This window comes from Chiloscyllium plagiosum, unplaced genomic scaffold (assembly GCF_037043375.1).
Source record: "Chiloscyllium plagiosum isolate Xiang-an unplaced genomic scaffold, Cpla_swu_hap1 HiC_scaffold_6, whole genome shotgun sequence".
Lineage (NCBI taxonomy): Eukaryota > Metazoa > Chordata > Chondrichthyes > Orectolobiformes > Hemiscylliidae > Chiloscyllium > Chiloscyllium plagiosum.
The window spans coordinates 14,840,093-14,859,884 of record NW_028270144.1 but is presented as its reverse complement, the minus strand read 5'-3'; the positions used below and the strand labels follow the sequence as shown (position 1 = coordinate 14,859,884).

Here is a 19,792-nt window from a genome sequence, read left to right as displayed (position 1 = left end):
CCCTTCATGACTTAGAAATGTATTAGTGTTTCTTCATTGGTGCTTGGTCAAGGTCCTGGAATGCCTGCCCCAACAGCATTATGGATCCATCTGCAGTATGTGGACCGTAGCAGTTCAAAAAGACAGTTTACTACAACCACCTCAAGAGCAACTAGGAATGGCAACAAATACTACCTCATCCAATGGCACTCTCAGTCCCTCACTAAGAAAATAATCCCATACTATTGATGTCTTTAGTAGAAGTCTATTAATCTCTGTCTTCAGCACACTTGACGATCGAGCCTCCAGTCTGGTATAGAGACTTCCAAAGATTCATCACAGCCTGAGTGAAGATGTTTCCTTTTCTCCTCAGTCCTAAATGACTTCCCCATTATTCCTCCAAGTTCCAGAATGCCCTCGTTGCACTCACTTCCTGGCAAGTATGTTGTTCTTTAAATTACAAGACCAAAGCTCTGCATAATACTCCAGGTGCAGCAACAACATGCACTATATATTTGCAGCAAGGCATCTTTATTTCTGTACTGAAATCCACTGGCAATAAAGGTATTCCTGCTGCTTGTACACATCAGCTTTCAGTGATTCATGCACAAGGACATCCAGGTGCCTTCAGACATCAATGCTTCACAACCTATCACCATTTAAGGCAACCTCTGCTGTTCTTTTTTTTTCCTGGCAAAATGTTAACTTCACATTTTTCAACATCACATTCCACCTGCGAAAACCTTATTCTAGCTGTGAGTGAGTCTGCACTAAGTTAATGAACTTTAGGATTTATTAACTGGGCCATTTTCTCTTTGAGCTCTCTACCGAGGACAGACTGAGTGATTTCTCAGCAGTCACGAGTTACAAGACTCGTTGTTTGTTACATATGCAAGAACTGTGTTCTTAAGAATGATCTTTATCAGTGTACACTTAAACTAACTTTCAAACTAGAATAATCAAGCTACTTCTCCAAATTCTGCACATTTCCAAAAGGTGTTTAGTCAAAGGGACCAATTTCAGATTCATTTTAAAGGTGTGATATTTTTATTCTGGTTTGTGGAATCATGCTATGTGTTTTATTTCCTTGTAAAACAACATAATCTAAACTTCAAGGAAAATTACAAGAACCGTGAAGCCCTTTGTACTTCTGAAATGTGTAAGTCATGTGGTTGGTTGACATCCTTCCGTGTAAGACACAATTTTAGAACTTTCTTGAGATCAGATAAAGTCATTTGCACTTTTAATGGCTGAAAACACAAAGTCTGCAAAAAATGCCTCATATTAGGTTGTCACTTGCTGTGGTGAAGGAGCATTACTACTGCCATGTTAGCAGGACTGATTAGATTAGATTAGATTCCCTGCAGTGTGGAAACAGGCCCTTTGGCCCAACAAGTCCACACCGACCCTCCGAAGAGTAACCCACCTAGACCCATTTCCCTCTGACTAATGCATCTAACACTATGGGCAATTTTGAATGGTCAATTCACCTGACCTGCACATCTTTGGACTGTGGAAGGAAACCAGAGCACCCAGAGGAAACCCACACAGACACAGAGATGTGCAAACTCCACACAGACAGCCATCCAAGGCTGGAATTGAACCTGGGTCCCTGGTGCTGTGAGGCAGCAGTGCTAACCACTGAACCACCGTACTGCCCTGTGTCTGCTTTGGAGATTCTGAAACCATGCACTAGTGATCTTCAACCCATGATTTGCATTAATCTTTGTCTAAAGTGTCCCACTTGTCATAATTGACATTGAGGGCTGTCATGTCTCTCTTGACTGCATTCATGAATCAGTGTTGTGGGCATCCTCCTCCTATCTGGACAAGGGCACCTCCCCCTGTCGAAATGCATCCATTGTCTGCATATGCCCAAAGTAGCAAAATCTTTTGGTAAACATTAGTTTTCTCGACACATTTTCTGTGAAAAGTTCAACATTTCTCAATGACTTTATTTTCCGTGTGAAGTCAACGATGTGTCATAGATATTGGAAATGGGAATTTGTAAATAATTCAGTCTTGGTAAATGGATGTTGTCTAGGCTTTGCTGCTACACAGTCTAGATTAGAGTGGTGCTGGAAAAGCACAGCAGGTCAGGCAGCATCCGAGGAGCAGAAGAAAAAGCCCTTCATCAAGAATAGAAGCAGGGTGCCTGCAGAGTGGAGAGTTAAATGCTGCTACACAGCAGTGAATATCCTCTTCATTTGCTTTCTGGCTGCATAGCCTGGAGAGGATTTGAGGCTTTTCCAGAATTTGCACCTCTCTGTCAGTTTTTGACTGAGTCCAGAAGCTAATCTTTGGAGTCCACACAGTTGCACCCATGGCCAGATGATAACTGTCAAAGGAATTACCAACTGTCTATAAGACTTCAATCCAGTGCTTTTGACTCTCCTGAGCCACAGCCATAAGCAACTATTGTATCTCAGCCTGGAGCCTGGTTGATGGATGGCAGAGAATGTTTCCATGTCAGTGGGTCTATTTTTCACCATCTCTTGTTATATGGCATTCCCAGGGACCAAGGTTCCTCTGAGATCCCCTACAGTTCAACTTGGGGCTAAAGAGTGCTTCATTGCTGTGTCCTGGGGGAAGGCTGGGGGTTGGGGGTAGGGAGGATCTTGGAGGTACAGAAGATGTACACTGGCAGGAGTGATTTAGGCATGCAGCTCCTTCTTCGTAACACGTCTGCAGTAGTCTGCATTGTGCAACTGCGCTAGCATCATCACCCTGCGACAAAATTACTGATGCCCAGGTGATATACCAATATAAGTTCATTAGTTCCTCTTTGTGTAAGTGAATACCAGACCACCCGGTTGGCTAGATTCAGATTTTTTTTCCTTGGAGGACATTGCATTTGCTAATGTTGAATGTTGCAGTGATTTCGCATGTTTTGTGATAGTTCTGTTATGTCAGCATCAATTATCAGATTTATTGAATTGAACTTCACAACTTGCTACAGAGAAAGTTGAAACTGAGTCATTGATTTTGTACTACAGCCTTGTCTTTACCAAGTGGAGGCAGTGCAGGTTTTATGATTATGCGGGCAAGCCCTGTTTATAGGAATCGCCAGGAATGCTGAACACAAAATATTTGATGTAATCCCATGCCCTCTACCACCTCCTTTATCTGTGTGGTCCACCCACCAAACTCTTGGAAGTTTTGTAACATCTTCAGATTAAATTTAGTGATTTTGTTTTTCTTCATGCGTTTTCTTAACTGGACAATTATGGTTCTATTTCAGTTCAAAGTACCGATTAAAAAGAAGTTGAAATGAGATTTGCAGATTTATAGCTGCAACAGCTTATGAATTATATTAAGGTATTTAACAATCCTAAAGTTAGTTGAATATGTTGGAAATGATGGGTAAAAATGGGAGGCTGTATATCTGACACCCAACAAGTATTAATATATCATTATGTTTGGTAGCTTTGATTGTATGAGGGCTTTTTCCTTCTTTGAAGGCAGCACTAAGTTGGACATTACTGAGTGAGAAAATCAGCAAATGTTTGAGGAAGCAGTAAAATTAGAAAAATTGCCTTGCTGCTACGTCATGTAGTCTCTTGAAGCAAACCTGCTTTCCTTAGCATCAAACAAAAACAAAAATTGCTGGAAAAACTCAGCAAGTCTGGTGTCATCAGTAGGAAGAAAACGGAGTTAACATATCAGGTCACTGGATCCGCTGAAGAAGGGTTGCTGGACCTGAAATGTTAAGTTTGCTTTCACTCAACAGATGCTCTCAGACTTGCTGAGTTTTTCCAGCAATTTGTGTTATTGTTTCTGACTTCCAGCATCTGCAGTTATTTGTTTTTTTTTAAGTGATGTTAGCATGTCTGACATTAGCTCAGTTCATAGGAGTGACCCTCAACCTTCCAGTTCCTTGCCATTTCAACAAACAACAGTACTCTCATGCAGGTAGTTCCACTTTGGGTCTGTTGCAATGTTCCAAAAAGGCCCAACACAAGCTTGAGGAACAACACCTCATTTTCTGTTTATGCACTTTACAGCCTCTAGGACTAAGAATGAATTTCATAAGTTCAGAGCCAGACCACATTATTAAACAAAAATGGAAAAAGCTGGAGAAACACAGCAGCTCTGGCAGCATCTGTGGAGAGAAAGCAGTGTCAGTGTTTCGGGTTCAGTGACTCTTCTTTAGAACCTGACCACATTATGTCTGTTCTCCATTTTTCTTACATTCTCTGCACCGCTGCCCCCAACCATTTGTGACTTGTTTCCATTACTTTTGACAGAGAGGATCCATTTTCTCCATTCCACACCTTAATTTATAACCATTTCACATCTCTCTTTCTCTTTGACCACAATTAGTAACCCCTTTGTCTTTAGCACTAGGTAGTCACAACATCTGTTCCCTTAGCCCCTCCTCTGCCTCTGTCAAGTGTATAAAGAATATTTTCCAACCCCTTTCAGTTCTTAAGAAGAATCATACTGGACTCAAAATGTTAGCTCTGTTTCTGTCTCCACAGATGATGCCAGACCTGCTGAATTTCTCCAGTATTTCTGAGTTTGTATGCATTAGCTTACTTTGGAAAGCAGATTGCACAAGCTTAGTTACCCAAAGAGGTATTGACATGTCTAAAGGTCCTTTCTCAGCCTTCTTCCTCTGTGCACAGTTGTACTGTTGGCTATTGCATGTTTGTCATTTAATCAAACACACAAGATTCCATTTTAATGATATGTAGATATATGTTTTTTAATTACTGTGAGATACTTCCCCATGCCAAAACAGAAACTAAAGAGTGTCCTCTGTAGTGTTACAAAACACAAGATTTGTTTTGGTTGTTTAAACATTTTAGGTTGCAGCTGAAATGGTATTACATTTCCTTACAGGATAACCAAGAATAGGCATAAAGAGTTAACTATATAGTGCTGACTTTGAGTCATATGTAGACCAGACTGGAGAAAAGCAGCAAGTTTTCCTTCTGAAGGACTCCAGTTAATCAGTTGGGCTTTTGTAATGATCCATCAATATTAGGGCCACTTGACCTCTGAGTTTCCACAGATTATTAGATATCTCAAATCTGATTCTGACTTTGCAATTAGCGAGTCCTGGACAGTAATTGGTGTATTACCGGATCATGATGGATTAACATTGTGTACAAGATGGCCAAATTATTCCCTGTGCTGAATAGTTTGTGCTTTTACTTGTCTTTTCTTATTCACAGGCTTGGCTTCACATTCGTGCAGGTAAAAGACAATTTTATGGAGCTTGAAAATCCAGAGGCTGAAATTGAAAGGCAAGTACATGTTTGCTCAGAGGCAACTAGGGTGCAAATGCTGCCCTCACTAGTAATCCACACATTTCATGAAATGACAGTGAAATCAACTGTATGACAGTTTTTTCTATCAGTTCTGAGACTGAGCTTTTTTTACTTTCACTCTGCTTTATTCTGCCGGTCCATGGACCTGACTTCTTAGCGATCACCCTAAAAATTCAATTGATATTTGAAGTTGAATATTCAGGAACTGTTCCTGAAAGTTCCATAGATACCACAACCCTCATTCACTGAGCCCTCTGGAATTTATGCCACTCAAGTACCCAGTCTGGACAGTCAACCTATAAATGTGCTGGCTGTATTGGGACTGAAATTGTTCTCCACATTAGCATCAGGTCTTCAGTCTACCACATTCTGTTATACATGACCTTCATTACAAAGCATAGCAGCATTTGAGATACAAGATATCCTGTTTACTTCTTCAGCTAATCAGAGCCTGGGATTTTATAATTAATTTTGATTATTATGTGAATGAACTTTAATAGTTTGATTGTCTTGTTTATTAGGTATTGTCTTAGCATTGGGACATTTACCTGCTATGCTCTTGAACGCTTTTTTAAAGTATTCCATGAACTATGCTTTATACGATGATTAGTGATCTTACGCTTTACATTTTGACCATATAACTGGAGCTGTAACCTGGCAGGTGCAGGGAGAACAGATTGTGTTTCATGTTCCTTTTACTTCCTGGATTGGGGGGGATGCAGTGTTTTACCTGATAGATCTGCTCTATTGTCTCAGGAGGATCTGAACTGCACATCTGCTCCAGTCTGACCTGAGGCTGCCTGAGCACAGCGTGATGACTGGCAGTCACATCCACCACCTGTTCCCATCATCACTTCCCCATTGCCACAAGGCTTGCCTCGTCTGTTTTGGTTGATGAATAGACTAGCACATTGAAAATATGTTTGTGGCTGGAGTTTCTGCAGTACCTCTCCCAATCCTTCATCAAATGCAGCTCATACTCCACTGATGAAACACCTGCCACATGTATAGGATGCTGGTTTATTAAGGATTTGTCTTTCTCCAAGAGCAGAGTGCTGTTGAGCAGAGTGAAGAACCTCATTAACTTTTGATATTGTCATCCAATACATTGGTACTATTTGTACTTCCAGACAACAATAAAAGACCAGAGTACAGACCAGCTCTCATAGTCAGAACACTGAGCAGATACATTGTTGATATAGCCTCTTTGAGCAAGACAAGATTCACTGAGAAGTCTCAACTTGAGTAGGTTGGTGCAGGCTACATATTCCACCAGGCTGGAATGTCGGAGGACCATTCTCAACAATCAGCCATGGGCTGTGCTATCCCAATTTGAACTAGCACACCAGCGTGACTCACTTTCCATGAGAATCAACAATCATCTCATGGTCCTTCATTTATACTTTTCCAGTAACTCCTCATGATTTTGACTATTTCCCCATAACAATAGGACAAGAGGTAGGACAATAGTGTCTACCTCTTCAAACTATTGACAGAGTTGTAGCATTGAGGTATACTTACAAGCAGGCTTGATTAGAAAAATTGAGCAAGTAAACGTATGGTTATTAAAAGTGAGTCATATTACAGCTGCCTGTCCCACTTCTAATCAGCTTACCTCTCAAATTCTTCCTGCTAATATGATAAAAGAATCTGAAAAGAGTCATTCATGGATTATACTCTGATGCTTTCAAACCAATTCTTAGGAATAAATTTAGAGTACAGAACACTTAGTCTAATGAGTCATTTGCTTAAAAATCTGCTGAAAGTAATTGTTCTTAAGGATATTTTTGAAAACAAGTCACTCACCTCTGGTTATCTGTTAACAATGGATCTATGAGATGGATAAAGAAGTACACAAACATTTGATAGTCTATGAAAAAGCATTTGACTGTGTGTGCATCTCTGCAAATGAACAGGTCTACATCACCATAAAGACTTTTGGGAGGATCTAACTTTAGATCTGTCTCCTAGGAGATCCAACTTTATTCTCCCACCAAGTCCATAGTATGATCAGAGTGGGTGGTGCTTATTACACTCAGTCAAGTATTAACCCTTTCCAATCCTTCCAGACTAATATAGAACACACTGAAGCTATATTTAGAAAAATCAAACACTTTGGAGGGATAAATTTAGGCGGAAGAGCCATAAACCTTGAGGTAGATGACACTTGCTTGACAGCTGAGGCAATATAGTAATTACAGTGAAGTTTAGATGAAGTCAGCAATACTGATAAAGCACTTATTATGAAAATGTATGCTAGGAAGACCAAAGTGATGATAGTTAGTAAGAAATACACAAAACCAAAGGTGACATTCTCATTTGTATGCAGAATAAATATGCAGATTTTGTACGTATCAGATTATTACAGAAGATGCTAGATATGACACTGAAATTATCAGAAGAATTGCTTTTGATTTAAAAAAAATCCATTCTAAGAATATAGAATAAGCCTGTGTTCAAAGAAATGTTTGCTTAACTATTATATCTGGTCAACACATTTAAATAGTTGTAAAGCATGTACTGTGGGTAACTATGCATAAAACTGGAAGTCTTTGAAATGTAGGCATACAGAAGGAGGGTTAGAATATCCTCAGAAGAATGAATAAGCTGGCGAGGATTCAAGGGAGATAAAAACCCAGAAGTGCCATGAGATACGTTATCAAGAGTTGTAAACTGAGGTATTTAAGCTATCTGATAAACCGCAAAGCAAACACACAGTGCACTGCTTTGAAGACATGTGTCAGTGGTCAGAGCAGTGAAGGAAGTCCAAGAGTTATTTTGGACAAGTAACATCAAAAAAGTGTATATATGAGCTACCACACGAGGTCTGCTTATAGTAGAAGTAATGCATGTAGGTTTGTATCTAACCCACAGTAAGAACAAGAAATCTGAAAAAACTAAAAATCAGTATTTCAATTAACTGGAAATGTAGACATATTTTCTGTGTGTGTGAGAAGTATGTTACTGTTAAATTCACATCTTTCCATTCTTTTTCAGGTACGAATTACTCCAGATATTGAATTTTGACTCAGTGAGACGTCGTATGAGTGTCATTGTTAGATCCGTAACAGGTGAGAATGACTTAGTGGCTGGGAGTGGATCTGACCTTTATAAATTCCATGTCAGTATGTGTGTCTGAGAAAAAGATGCTTGTGATCAAACAAGATACGGCTGAGTATGGTTGGAAGAGATGCAGGTATTGCAGTTGGATATTGTGTGAATGTGGGTGATATTGCATGCGATTTGTGAGCATGTGAGTGGAATTGGATTAGGTACATGTGTAGGATGGGATTAAATCTGCTATGAATGTGAGAATGGTATGTCATCAGGCAAAGTTTAGGATATTTGGTTTCGAAAGACAAAGTTCTAAGTTTGTGCTGTTCTGTGAAAACAATGTGATTTTTTTCTGCCAATTTTCCTTCTAGTGCAGGATCAGTGCTTTTGAGGCAACATTTATCATTCATTGGCTGTGTCTATATGTCACTCAAACTATCTTATAACATTTTATTAACATAAACCTTTTTGTCTCTTTAATAGGTGAAATAATCTTGTTCTGTAAAGGAGCTGATTTATCCATTTTCCCCAGAGTGAAGGCAGGGAAGTTGGACCTAGTCAGGCAAAGAGTGCAGCAAAATGCAGTGGTATGTTAAGGCAGTTTGAATGTTGCTTCAAGTCATTGTAATACGACTGCTAATGTCTCTATGTTTGCTCCGCCTTAAACCTTGAAACTATTCTATAAGTTTAAATGGTATATTTTGAATAAAAGAATGATTGATTAATGCATCTCTGGCCCCATGGGATTGCCACCTGGTAAATTTGTTTTGAAGTGGTGGTTATCCATATAGGGCCCAGACAATTATATTCTGAAAGGTTATTTTATGTATATGTTTGAGCTCTTGGGATTCATTTCCAGACCAGCATTTTCCTGCCTTTAATTTTTTTTATTCATTCATGACCAGCATATATTTCCTATCCCTAATTGCCCAGAGGGCAGTTAAGAGCCAATCATGTTGTTGTGGGTCTGGAGTCACATGTAAGCCAGACCAGGTGGGGATGGCATTTTTCTTCCCTGAAGGGTTTTTCCGACAATCGGCAATGGTTTCATGGTCATCGTTAGACATTTATTGAATTTTATTGAATTCAATTTCCACCGTTGCCATGGCGGTATTTTAACCTGGGTTCCCAGAACATTACCTGGGTCTCTGGATTAATGGTCTACCGATAATACAACTAGACCATTGCCTCCCTGCTGTGAAGGGCACCAATGTAATTGCACAATGCTCCTTCTATCTTTACTTCCAGGTCTCCTCTGATAGTAAGTCTGCCACTAAAAATTGAGCATGTGGCAATTTTTGGCCCAACTTTGTTCTCTGCCTTCTGTCCTTAATCTTGTTCTTGCAATATTAATTTTTCCTTGATTACATCTGCACAGTATAATGTCCAGTTCAAATGGAGCAACAGGCTCCACAATTTCTTCATGTTTATTCTTTTGTGTCATGTGGACAAAGTCAGTTTTGTTGCCAGTCCCTTATTGCTCTTTGTGAAGCTGCTATTGAGCTTCTGCCTTGAATTGCTGCAGTCCAATTTAGCGCAGGTGCATGAACAGCATTGTTATGGAGGTAGCATCAGGAATGTAACCTAGTGATAGTAAGAAAGGCTTTAAGTGTAGTTCCAAATCAGGAAAATGTGCGACACCTCCAATACAATTTCTATAATGTTCAGATAAAGTGTTTGTACCTATATTCGATGATTAACAAATCAACTTGGATCATTTGATGAGGCCAAGAAATATATGGCCCTTTTGAAATTATTCTCTTTATTTTTTTCAAAGGGTTTTTTGATAAGATGATAAAGTTTCCATTGTTTAATGGTCAAATTTCCACTATGACTTCTGTTTACTTCAGCTTCCCATTTCATTCTGCCAAGCTCCAGTGGCTCAATTGTCTGTATCTGGGAAATGCTAGAAATTCTGGAATGTGTCCAAAGTAATATTGACTGTGCTTCATGTGCCAGTCATTTCAAACTCCTCCACACGCAAGAAGAGTAAGTGTTTCTGGTTAATGGAAGCTTGGAGCGGAATATTGGGACTATTCTTGGAGCAATGCCTGTTCTGCCAATGGCCCTGAAATTGAATTTTGTGTCTCGCATCAATAATTTGAGCCAGCTGTAAGTGCTCTCCAGTGCAACTTAACCATGCTGACATATAATGTTATGCTTCTTACCAGGCTGCAGCCACCCTCAAGAGTGATCCTGCTCCATCCAAGGGTTAGGGGCTTACATTTGGCATCAGGCCCCTCACGAATATATATGCAGGCTCCTAACCCCTGGTTTAAGTGTCTCCCTGCTGTAATTGCACAATGCTCATTCTATCTTCACCTCCAGGTCTCCTCTGATAGTAAGTCTGCCACTGGCTTAGATGATAATTCCAGATGTTGTTGTCCCACCAAATATTGGTGTCCATTGGCTAGGTGAACTTAATCTCTGTGGGTTCTGTGCAATACATTCACCCATACAGTGAATGATAGTTTAACTTATTGAAGCACAGTCTACTTCAATAAAAAGCCCCAGCTGCCTATTGCATTGAGATATTAAATTGCTGAGTTTTAATTGAGATTGGTACCTGCTATATATGTAAACATAACAGCTGGACTTCAAAGGCACAGTCCCCACCAACTCTGCTAACTCCACATAGCTGCCTGCATCATATAAACGGCAGTAGCCTTTTCCTATTACCATAAGCATGTTTGCGTCTTTGTATTGAGCTCCCCTACTCCAACACTGATCCTGGCCTTGGCCATTTCTTGGTCACAGCATGCGCAGCATATCATAGGCAAATTTTGTAGACATTATCATGCTTTTTTTATGAATGAGTCTAGATTTTATTGGCTATGACACCCTTGCGACTGTCAAGAATGTGAAAGTAAGTTCTTCCTTACTGAATATACAAATTTAAGTCACTTGAACACGACCTTATTTTCATCACTTTCTATGAGGTTATCTGACTATACTTTGTTCTTGTGTTTCATTCACATTTAAAACTTCCAAATCCAACATGTTGCAGATGTTTGAAGACATGGAAGCTGATCTTACAATTGAAATCAATAAGTATTTTTGGCTGAACATATTTCCAAACAGTTTCTGAGAGTTGGAGTTCAGTGACTGCAAAATACTGCAATTTTGAATTCTGTAATATAGTAGCAGCTATTCATACTGGCTTTCAGTAGTGTACTCTGGTATTGATTATATTTTTTATCAATTTCAGGAGGGACTGCGAACCTTATGTGTGGCTTACAAAGTCCTCACCAGTGAAGAGTATGACAGTGTACATGCACTCCTTCAGAATGCAAAACTAGCCCTCCAGGAACGTGACCGGAAGCTTGCTGAAGCTTATGATCTGATTGAAAGTGATCTTGATTTACTTGGAGCAACAGCTGTGGAAGACAGGTTGAGTATTTTGTTGTCAAAATTTGCCCCTATTGACTGAATTATGTCTGGGTAATATTTTATACATTGGATCTACTGTATATACTCACGTATAGGTCAGTCTTATGTATACGTCGACCCCTTATTTCGGCCAGAAAATCTTGTATTTTCCATATACCTTGTGTATAAGTCAACCCTAGTTCGTCACAGATCAACCTTTATAAGTTAATGTGCCTGCCTGTTGCATTCAACTCCTGCTTTCCTGTCTACTGGCCAGACCGCTCCGTTCTGGGTCTTCCAGTCTGCTAGCTGTCAGGTTTTCCGAATTACTGTAATCTGCGGAGTCAGTTTCTGAGGTTTACCACAAAGTGAACATATTACAGGGAACATTCAGGAACCAGAGACTGCCTGGAAGGTAAAGTTCCCGTTTTAACTGATCAGATAGATATTGACTTATTTGTGATTGTCTTTCTATCGCTAGTACACGTAAACAACCCTTTATCCGAAATCCAAAAAGCTCCAACATTGGAAGATTTTGTTTATGAAGTTTTTTTCTAAATAATAAGGTTGTTTGGCACGCAAACAGTTAACCCAAGTCGACACCCACTCGTTGCATATCAGTCAGATGCGTCAGCAAGCCTCAATTCTCTCTCGAGGCCTGTTTTACTCAGTAAGTCTGCTCCTCCGGTAAGATTTTTACAAAGTTCACCATTAAACTGTCACTTATTCTGGAATTCGAAAAATTCTGAATTCTGAAAACCAGCTGATCCCGAGCATTTTGGATAAAGGATTGTACACCTGTACTTCTACTCAAAGATGAAATGCAAATGACAATCAATTTTTACAATGAATACAATTTTTTTTCACCATATGTCCTGAACTCAACCATAGTAGATATTACCTGTATAGTATGTGCAAGCTGGGCTATTTTACTTTGTTTAACAATGCTAATATCCAAGATATTGTTGCTTATTATTTAATAGAGAGATCTGGCTCTCGTTTGTCCACTTTTGACTCATGCCTAGCATGAATTTCATCCCCTTAAAAACAATACTGTGTTCACTGTATAAGTTAACCCCAAATTTCAGCTCAAAAACAGTCTTCAAAACTCAACTTATACACAAGCATATATGGTAACTAAAAGTAGATGGTGCTAATTTAGTTTCATATCATAACCAGACTTGGAATTTCAGCATGCAAATTGAAGAAGCGAGAAAGATGGATTAGAAAAGACCAGCAGATCAACTAAGCCTCCTCAGGATCACATTAGCTGGGGGATCAAAGATAAGCAGTCCTCTCCCTGCACTCGTAAATTGTAACTATTGCTCATAAGAGCAGAAGTAGACTACATGGCCAGTTGCGCCTGCTCCACTATTCACTATAATCTGGCTAATCTTGGGCCTCAATTCCACTATCCCATCTACTCCTCACATTCCTTCATTCTCTATAACACTCAAAATCTGGCTATCCCAGCCTTAAACATTTTGATATGTGGTCCCTCCCTAAGTCTGTTTGGAGTAGAGAATTTTAAAGATTCCAGAAGGGGGCACAGTGTATTCTTCTTCAGTGCTACAATGATACTATGATTCACTATCCTTTGAGTGAACTAATTTCTCTTCTTCTCAGACCTAAGTGATGGGATTCTTATCCTTTTACTGTTTTTGAGTAGTGAATATGAAAACCATCCTCAGTGTCTTATTATGCTGTTTCAGAATCTTGCTTTTTTTTTAAGATCACCCCTTGTTCCTCTGTACCCAGGAAATATAGGGGCTAGTTTACTCACCTTGTCATTTGTTGCTCTGTGGTATATATCTCTATAAATATGGAGGCCAAAACTGCACACAGAACTCCAGATATAGTCTCAACCCTATGCAGAACTAGCAAGATTTATTTATTCCTGTACTCCAGTCATCAAAACCATATACAAAAACTTATTATTTGCTTTCTGAACTGCATTTTGCACCTGAATGTTGACTTTCTGCATTCCTCGTGTGCGCATATTGAAGACTCTTGTAATATAAACATTAAGAGGCTTCACATCTTTTAAAAAGTTTTCAAGTTTTCTATTCTTCCAATCAAAACAAACACCTTCACATTTGCCATGTTTTACTCCATCTGCCATCCCGTTGCCCTCGCACGTAAACTGGCTGTAACTTTTTGTTGCCTTTCTGTGTCATCTCCACAAATTGCCTTCCGAACCAACTTTGTATCTTCAGTGAATGTTGATGCATTAGTCACTAGCTCTTCACTTAAGTCAGTAATACTGATAGTAAATAGCGGAAGCATCGGAAATTATTCTTGCAGCCCTGCACTATTCACAACCTGCTTACTTGAAAATGTCCTGTATTGCCCATTCTCTGTTTCCAGTCTATAAATAAATTACTTATCCCTGTTAATATATTGCTTTCAGTATCGTGAGTCCTTATGAAGCTTATCAACCTTATCAAATTCCTTTTGAAAATTCAGATACAATGGTCCACCTTTGTCCACCTTAGTGGTTACATTCTCAAAATCTTTATAAATATGTCACACAGGAATTTCTTTTTATGAAGTCATGCTGTACTTTTCTAAGTAAAATCAATTCCAGCATTTGCTAAATGATGATTCATATTTGGCTAGTTCACTGTTTCTGTTACTCCCTCCTTTATTAAAATGATGTTACATTTACCAGTTTCCAATCTGATGATGACCATTGCCAAACATAAGGAAGTTTGGACAATCAAAGCTTTAAGAACCGAGTGTGTACACCATTGGATCGCAGGAACTTGTCAGATTTTAGTCCCTTAATTTTCACATTCAAATATGGCAGCCACATATCAATATGTCACCATTGACTGCACAGTTTTCTTCACCAGTCAATGTATGTGTTAGGTTCTCAAAGGCTATAAGAGTGACCTGATCGGCAGTCTCGTAAACAGTGTTTGAGCCATTTGCTCACTGTGTAGCTTGACCCTAAAATAGAGTACACCACACTGTCCTACAGGATAATGGCTAACCTAATCAGATCAATGCTCATTGCATACCACACATATTGAAGTCTGGATGCAATGTTTTATGATCACTGTTTCCCAGTGGATCTTTCACAATGACATTAGTAATTAATCCTGCCTCATTACTCCATTCCTAATTTCCACCCATACTGATTATATTTAATGATTTTCTGAGGCCAGATTCTTTCTCACTAATATACTTATCTCGACCTTAACTAATGGAGCTCCCCGTGTTCCTTTTGTCATTCTGTCTTTCCAGCAATTATATACCATGGAATATTAATTTCTCAACTTGATGGTGATTTGATGTAATAATTTATTCCTGTTCGTGCCTTTGATTCATCCAATTGAAGATTCTTCATGAGTTCAGATAAAGAACCTTTAATTTCATTTCTTTTTGCTTCTATTCCTTGCAATGGCTTTAAACATTGTACAATTTCTGTTACTCCCTCTGTCCCACTCTGCTGATATTTACCCATATTATTTTAATGTTCTATTGCCTTCATCTTTCTCTTTGGATTTCTGAATCTATCTTCAATCAAACTCTCCCCTCATCTTTTAAAGTCCTGCTCGCAGCCCTAGTTAAATGATTTGCCAGAATATTGATTTCTGCCTGATTTATATCAGTGTAAGTCAGCTCAATGGAACAATTTTCTCATTCCTTAGTATCAGTGCCAGTGCCTCAAGAATTGAAGCACCTTGTTCCTACAATACTTTTAATTCTCCAATCTGTTGATTTTATGCCAACTGGTGTGTGTCTGCTGTGATGATCTATAGATGATTAATGTTGATGGCTTGTGTTTTTATTTTGAGCTTAACTCTTCAAACTCTCTTGTCAGAACATCATTCTTGTTTCTCCCTGTGCTGTTGGTACCCACCAGAGACCATGACAATTGGGTTCCCTACCAACTTCCACTCCAATTCCTTTTCTAAATGCAAGGATATATCTTTAATTCTGGCACCGGGCCAGCAAAATAACCATTGGACTTCCCATTCACAGCTGATTATAGTTTCACCTATCACTACCATATTCCTGTGAATGTCATCTTGCATCATGGTGCCATAGTTAGTCTGTTCATCGGACCTTGCAGTTTTCACCCATGAAGGTAGCAAACTGTTTGTACTAATTCAGGGGCAGAGGCTCCTCTCACTGCATTCTGAAATCCCCGTACCTGCCTGACTCGTAGTCACATTCTCCTGTATCCCAGATCATTGATCAACTCTAAATTTCTATCTAACTTAAGGCATGTGACAGTCTCCTGAAACAAAGCATCCAGACAATCTTTCTCTGATACCTTGCAGTGTCCGCAACTCAGTGTCCAGCTCTGCGACTCTGAATCAAAGTTGTACAAGTTGTATATACTTACTGTTTATGGGTTAGCCATGCATTCCACAGATTCCTACGTGTTGAAGTCATAGTCATTACCGTCTTAATACATAGGTCTAACTTTATTCATTTAGTTAATCTGAGTTACTAATTTACACACCTAAAGTAATACAAAATTCCAACCTCCCATAATCGAAGATGCTGGAAGAAGAATTGCCACTACTGAAAGCTAACAACGCATAGAGAACATTATCTCTCTGAAGTCCCATAAGTACCAAATTCCTGATTTTGTACTCTATCTACATTGTACCTTTTTAAAGAATTAAATTTAATTATACAGGAGTGAAAGTGTATATAATGTCATCGCATATGACGTCATCTTAGGTACAAAGAAGTAAAAGAAACGTAGTTTAAAAAGTTAAGCATAATCGACATAAAATACGTAGAAAAAAATTGAAATAAGGTAAAAGTTAACATTAGAGTCCGTCTTAATATAAGCTGGAAAAAAAAGGAATAAAGTTAAAAGTTCAATAGTCTTTGAAGAGTCCTCTGCTCAATTCGCTCTCAGGAAGGTTTCAGCTGTCTGTTCTCTGTGCTGAAGCCACAGATACTGGGGGTGCTCCCTCACCACTCCTTCTTCCCACATTGGGCTGTGATGCCATCGCTGCTGCTGCTGCTGCTGCTGAAGCTGCTGAGTCCCTGATCTCCTCCTGCTGCCTCCGGAACATGCCCAGGCAGGATCCATGTGTTTAGATGTTTTCTCTCTATAGGTCCCTTACTTTGTTTGATCCTGCCCTGACGTGACACCCATTCCTGCAATGATGTCATCTCCCAAAAGAAGCAACTAAAATTGAAAGAAATTCAGGGTAATTAGCAGAAAAGAAAAGAGACTTTGTAAAATTCTCTTCATTCCCTTAGGCAATCATAACCAGTTCGAGACCACGTGCAATACACTACACTCAGTATTCTGCAAGAAGTGGCTTGTTTCAAGTTTGGTTATTATTTGCTTCAATTCCAACACACACAACTGTAGGCTAATGTTGAATCAATACATTAGATTTTTCAAACAGTAATATATTGTTGAATGTGATTGCTCTTCAGATTGCAAGACAAAGCTGCTGAGACTGTGGAAGCTTTGCAGAAAGCTGGAATGAAGGTGTGGGTTCTTACAGGAGACAAGATGGAAACAGCTGCAGCCACGTGCTATGCCTGCAAACTTTTCAGAAGAAGTACACAGTTATTTGAGCTGACGACTAAACGAATAGAAGAGCAGAGTTTACATGATGTTCTTTTTGATCTGAACAGAACAATTATCAGGCAAAGTGGTAGTTTGCCAAGAGACACTTACTCAGGGTGGGCACCTCTGTTAATCCTTCACTTCATTGTACAACATGTTAAATGTTGCAATTTCAGAAAAAACAAGTTATAAGTTTGTGCTTCTCAGTTCTGCATTAAATGTAGCTTTTTTCTGGCATTAGATGTTTAGGTACTTAATACCAGAGCAAACAGGTAAGAAATTTGTACCGAATTTCAGTTAGGCCACAGTTTACGACTTTGGAATTTTACAGTTCCAACTCTAGAAAGCACAGAACTATTGAGAGTATGCATACTGACTAGGATCATGCCAAAATCTGATGCTCTTTTTATAAGTAGCAACTTGAGATATTTTATGCACAGGAACAGAGAAGGGTAAGAGAAGACTGAAAATATTTTAATATAATTGACAGTATTGATAAAGTGATTAAGTTAAGATAATTTCTTCTTGGAGAGTCATTGCAAAATAGGTTATTGATTTCTCTCTCAAACCGCTACCCTGAATTTGGATGGTGAGTCACTTGTAATGTCAGAAGCCTTGTGAAAACCTGTTCACATTCTTCTGTTTCCAGCTTGCCTTTGCATTCCATCACTTCCAAACTGTACTTTAAGTGGAAAACACATTTTGTAACTCTGGCTGGATGCTATGATTAATGGATATGCATCTCAGTGTTCTTTAATTTTATCTTGACTATACATTAATGTAAGTTTACTCACGATTGACTTTAGATGAACAAGTCTTTTGTTACCCAGTGTATCCTACTAGCTCCCTTTACCCAGAATGTAACATTGGCGGCTGCCCAATCTCAGAGTACGCTTGCATATTTAGTTCAGATGGAACAATTGTGGCCCTAGATTTACAGATCATTTCTTTGATTCTTGTGATCCAGAAAGTATCTTTGGTTGTGCTTACTTTTCTTATTGTTAAACTAATTCCTTTTCCATTAATTATCATGCAGAAAATATGGAAGATTTATTACCCTGGTTGGATTTGCTATGTAGAACTTACTTGGCTGTGACAGTGATCGCTCGTTTTGTACCAACCCAAATTTCCTAGCCTGTTGACCATATGCCTTTATACAATTCCTTCCCTGTGCATCTTAGCCTTTTAAAGTTTTGATTCTGCATCTGTACTCTTCTCGTATGTTCTGTTTCCTAAATTCTCTGCTATTTTTGTGGAGACATTTTTGAAATGATTTCCCTCAAGTCAGCTATTAAAAGCTTTAAAAAATATAAAAAGATACATTATAAGCTTGGCAGAGAAGTGGGTTTCAAGACCATATTAAAGATGGAGAGCTGAAGATTTGAAGAAACATTTCTAAAGGTGATTGAGTGAATCTTAGCTGATCAAACCACATCATTATTTGGTGGAAGAGTACATTGATTCTGGTCCTTAATAATTTATAACTAAGCTACTTGGTATTAGATGAGTACAGTATTCTTAAGAAGAGAATGGCTTGAATATATTGCACAAAGTGATGCTTGGGCTTTTTTTTAATAACTTCTCCTCAGGGACTGTAAAGGTAATCTGTGAGGCAGAAGATGTGGAGATGATTTTTAATGATGACTTTGTCTTCATAAAAGCAGAGGTCAATGCAGATATTGCAGCAGAGGAATGTATAAGAATGATAGTGAAGAAGAAAATATGAAGAGATTTTCCAAATGGTAAAACCAATCAAAAAAAACTTTGAAATTAACATGCAGGTCATATTGAGCTTCCAATTTGAAGTATACAAAGTGGGTCAGACCAATATGTCTCATTCCACAGTTTTACTGGTTTTGTTTTCTGGGCTGGCAACTTTCAAAATCGAAAAGTCACCAGGATTTCTTGAAATATATCCTAAAAAAGCAGAAAAAAACATAAGTTGACTTATTTTTTGGGTTGTTCCAAGAATTAAAGAAAAACTGGAAGGCATAACTTTTCAATCCATTTTAAATATGTAAATTGTGCTCTGGATTTCAGTATGTTAATCAGCTGATCAAACATTATTTCTGGCAACTATATTCTAAACCTGCCCTTTACCATGTGAACTATCCAGGTGAATCATTGTCAAGGTAATATATTCTCCCTAAAGTGATGTGTCCAAAGTTTTCTCACCATTCCAAATGAGGCCTGTAACACACTTTGCACATCTGGTCTTGCATGTTGGTTTATGTTTCATGTTGAGATGTGGCACCCTTCGGACATTTTTAACTCATTTTTCTGCAGTCACCATTTACTGAACTGTGTAATTTGTTAAAAGCAAATGATTCTACATATTATTCCACACATTTGTCAGAAATATTCTGTCTTTACAGTGAATATTTGTGAGCTTGTTATGATTCCTCTTCATACTCACCAATTCAAGAATATCTTTTGTATTCTAACTCTTCCTCCACCTCCAAATTATATTCTTATAATTGTCACTGTGTTGGTCCAATCTCAGTTGTAGTCCAGTTCAATATGTTTTGTTCGGAGAAAGTGAGGACTGCAGATGCTGGAG

The 19,792-nt window shown here is 38.7% G+C and overlaps 1 protein-coding gene across 7 annotated transcripts in view; it reads left to right on the top strand.

Annotated features, from left to right (window-relative positions):
* Nucleotides 1-19,792, top strand: part of atp11a (ATPase phospholipid transporting 11A) — a 150,088-nt gene that overhangs the window by 92,575 nt on the left and 37,721 nt on the right. For all 7 annotated transcript variants that reach the window (XM_043691212.2, XM_043691213.2, XM_043691218.2 and 4 more), the window contains exons 15-19: nucleotides 5,160-5,231; nucleotides 8,253-8,326; nucleotides 8,793-8,896; nucleotides 11,518-11,699; nucleotides 17,097-17,348. In XM_043691212.2, the coding sequence (XP_043547147.2) occupies nucleotides 5,160-5,231; nucleotides 8,253-8,326; nucleotides 8,793-8,896; nucleotides 11,518-11,699; nucleotides 17,097-17,348 (684 nt within the window). The remainder of the gene's footprint in view (nucleotides 1-5,159; nucleotides 5,232-8,252; nucleotides 8,327-8,792; nucleotides 8,897-11,517; nucleotides 11,700-17,096; nucleotides 17,349-19,792) is intronic.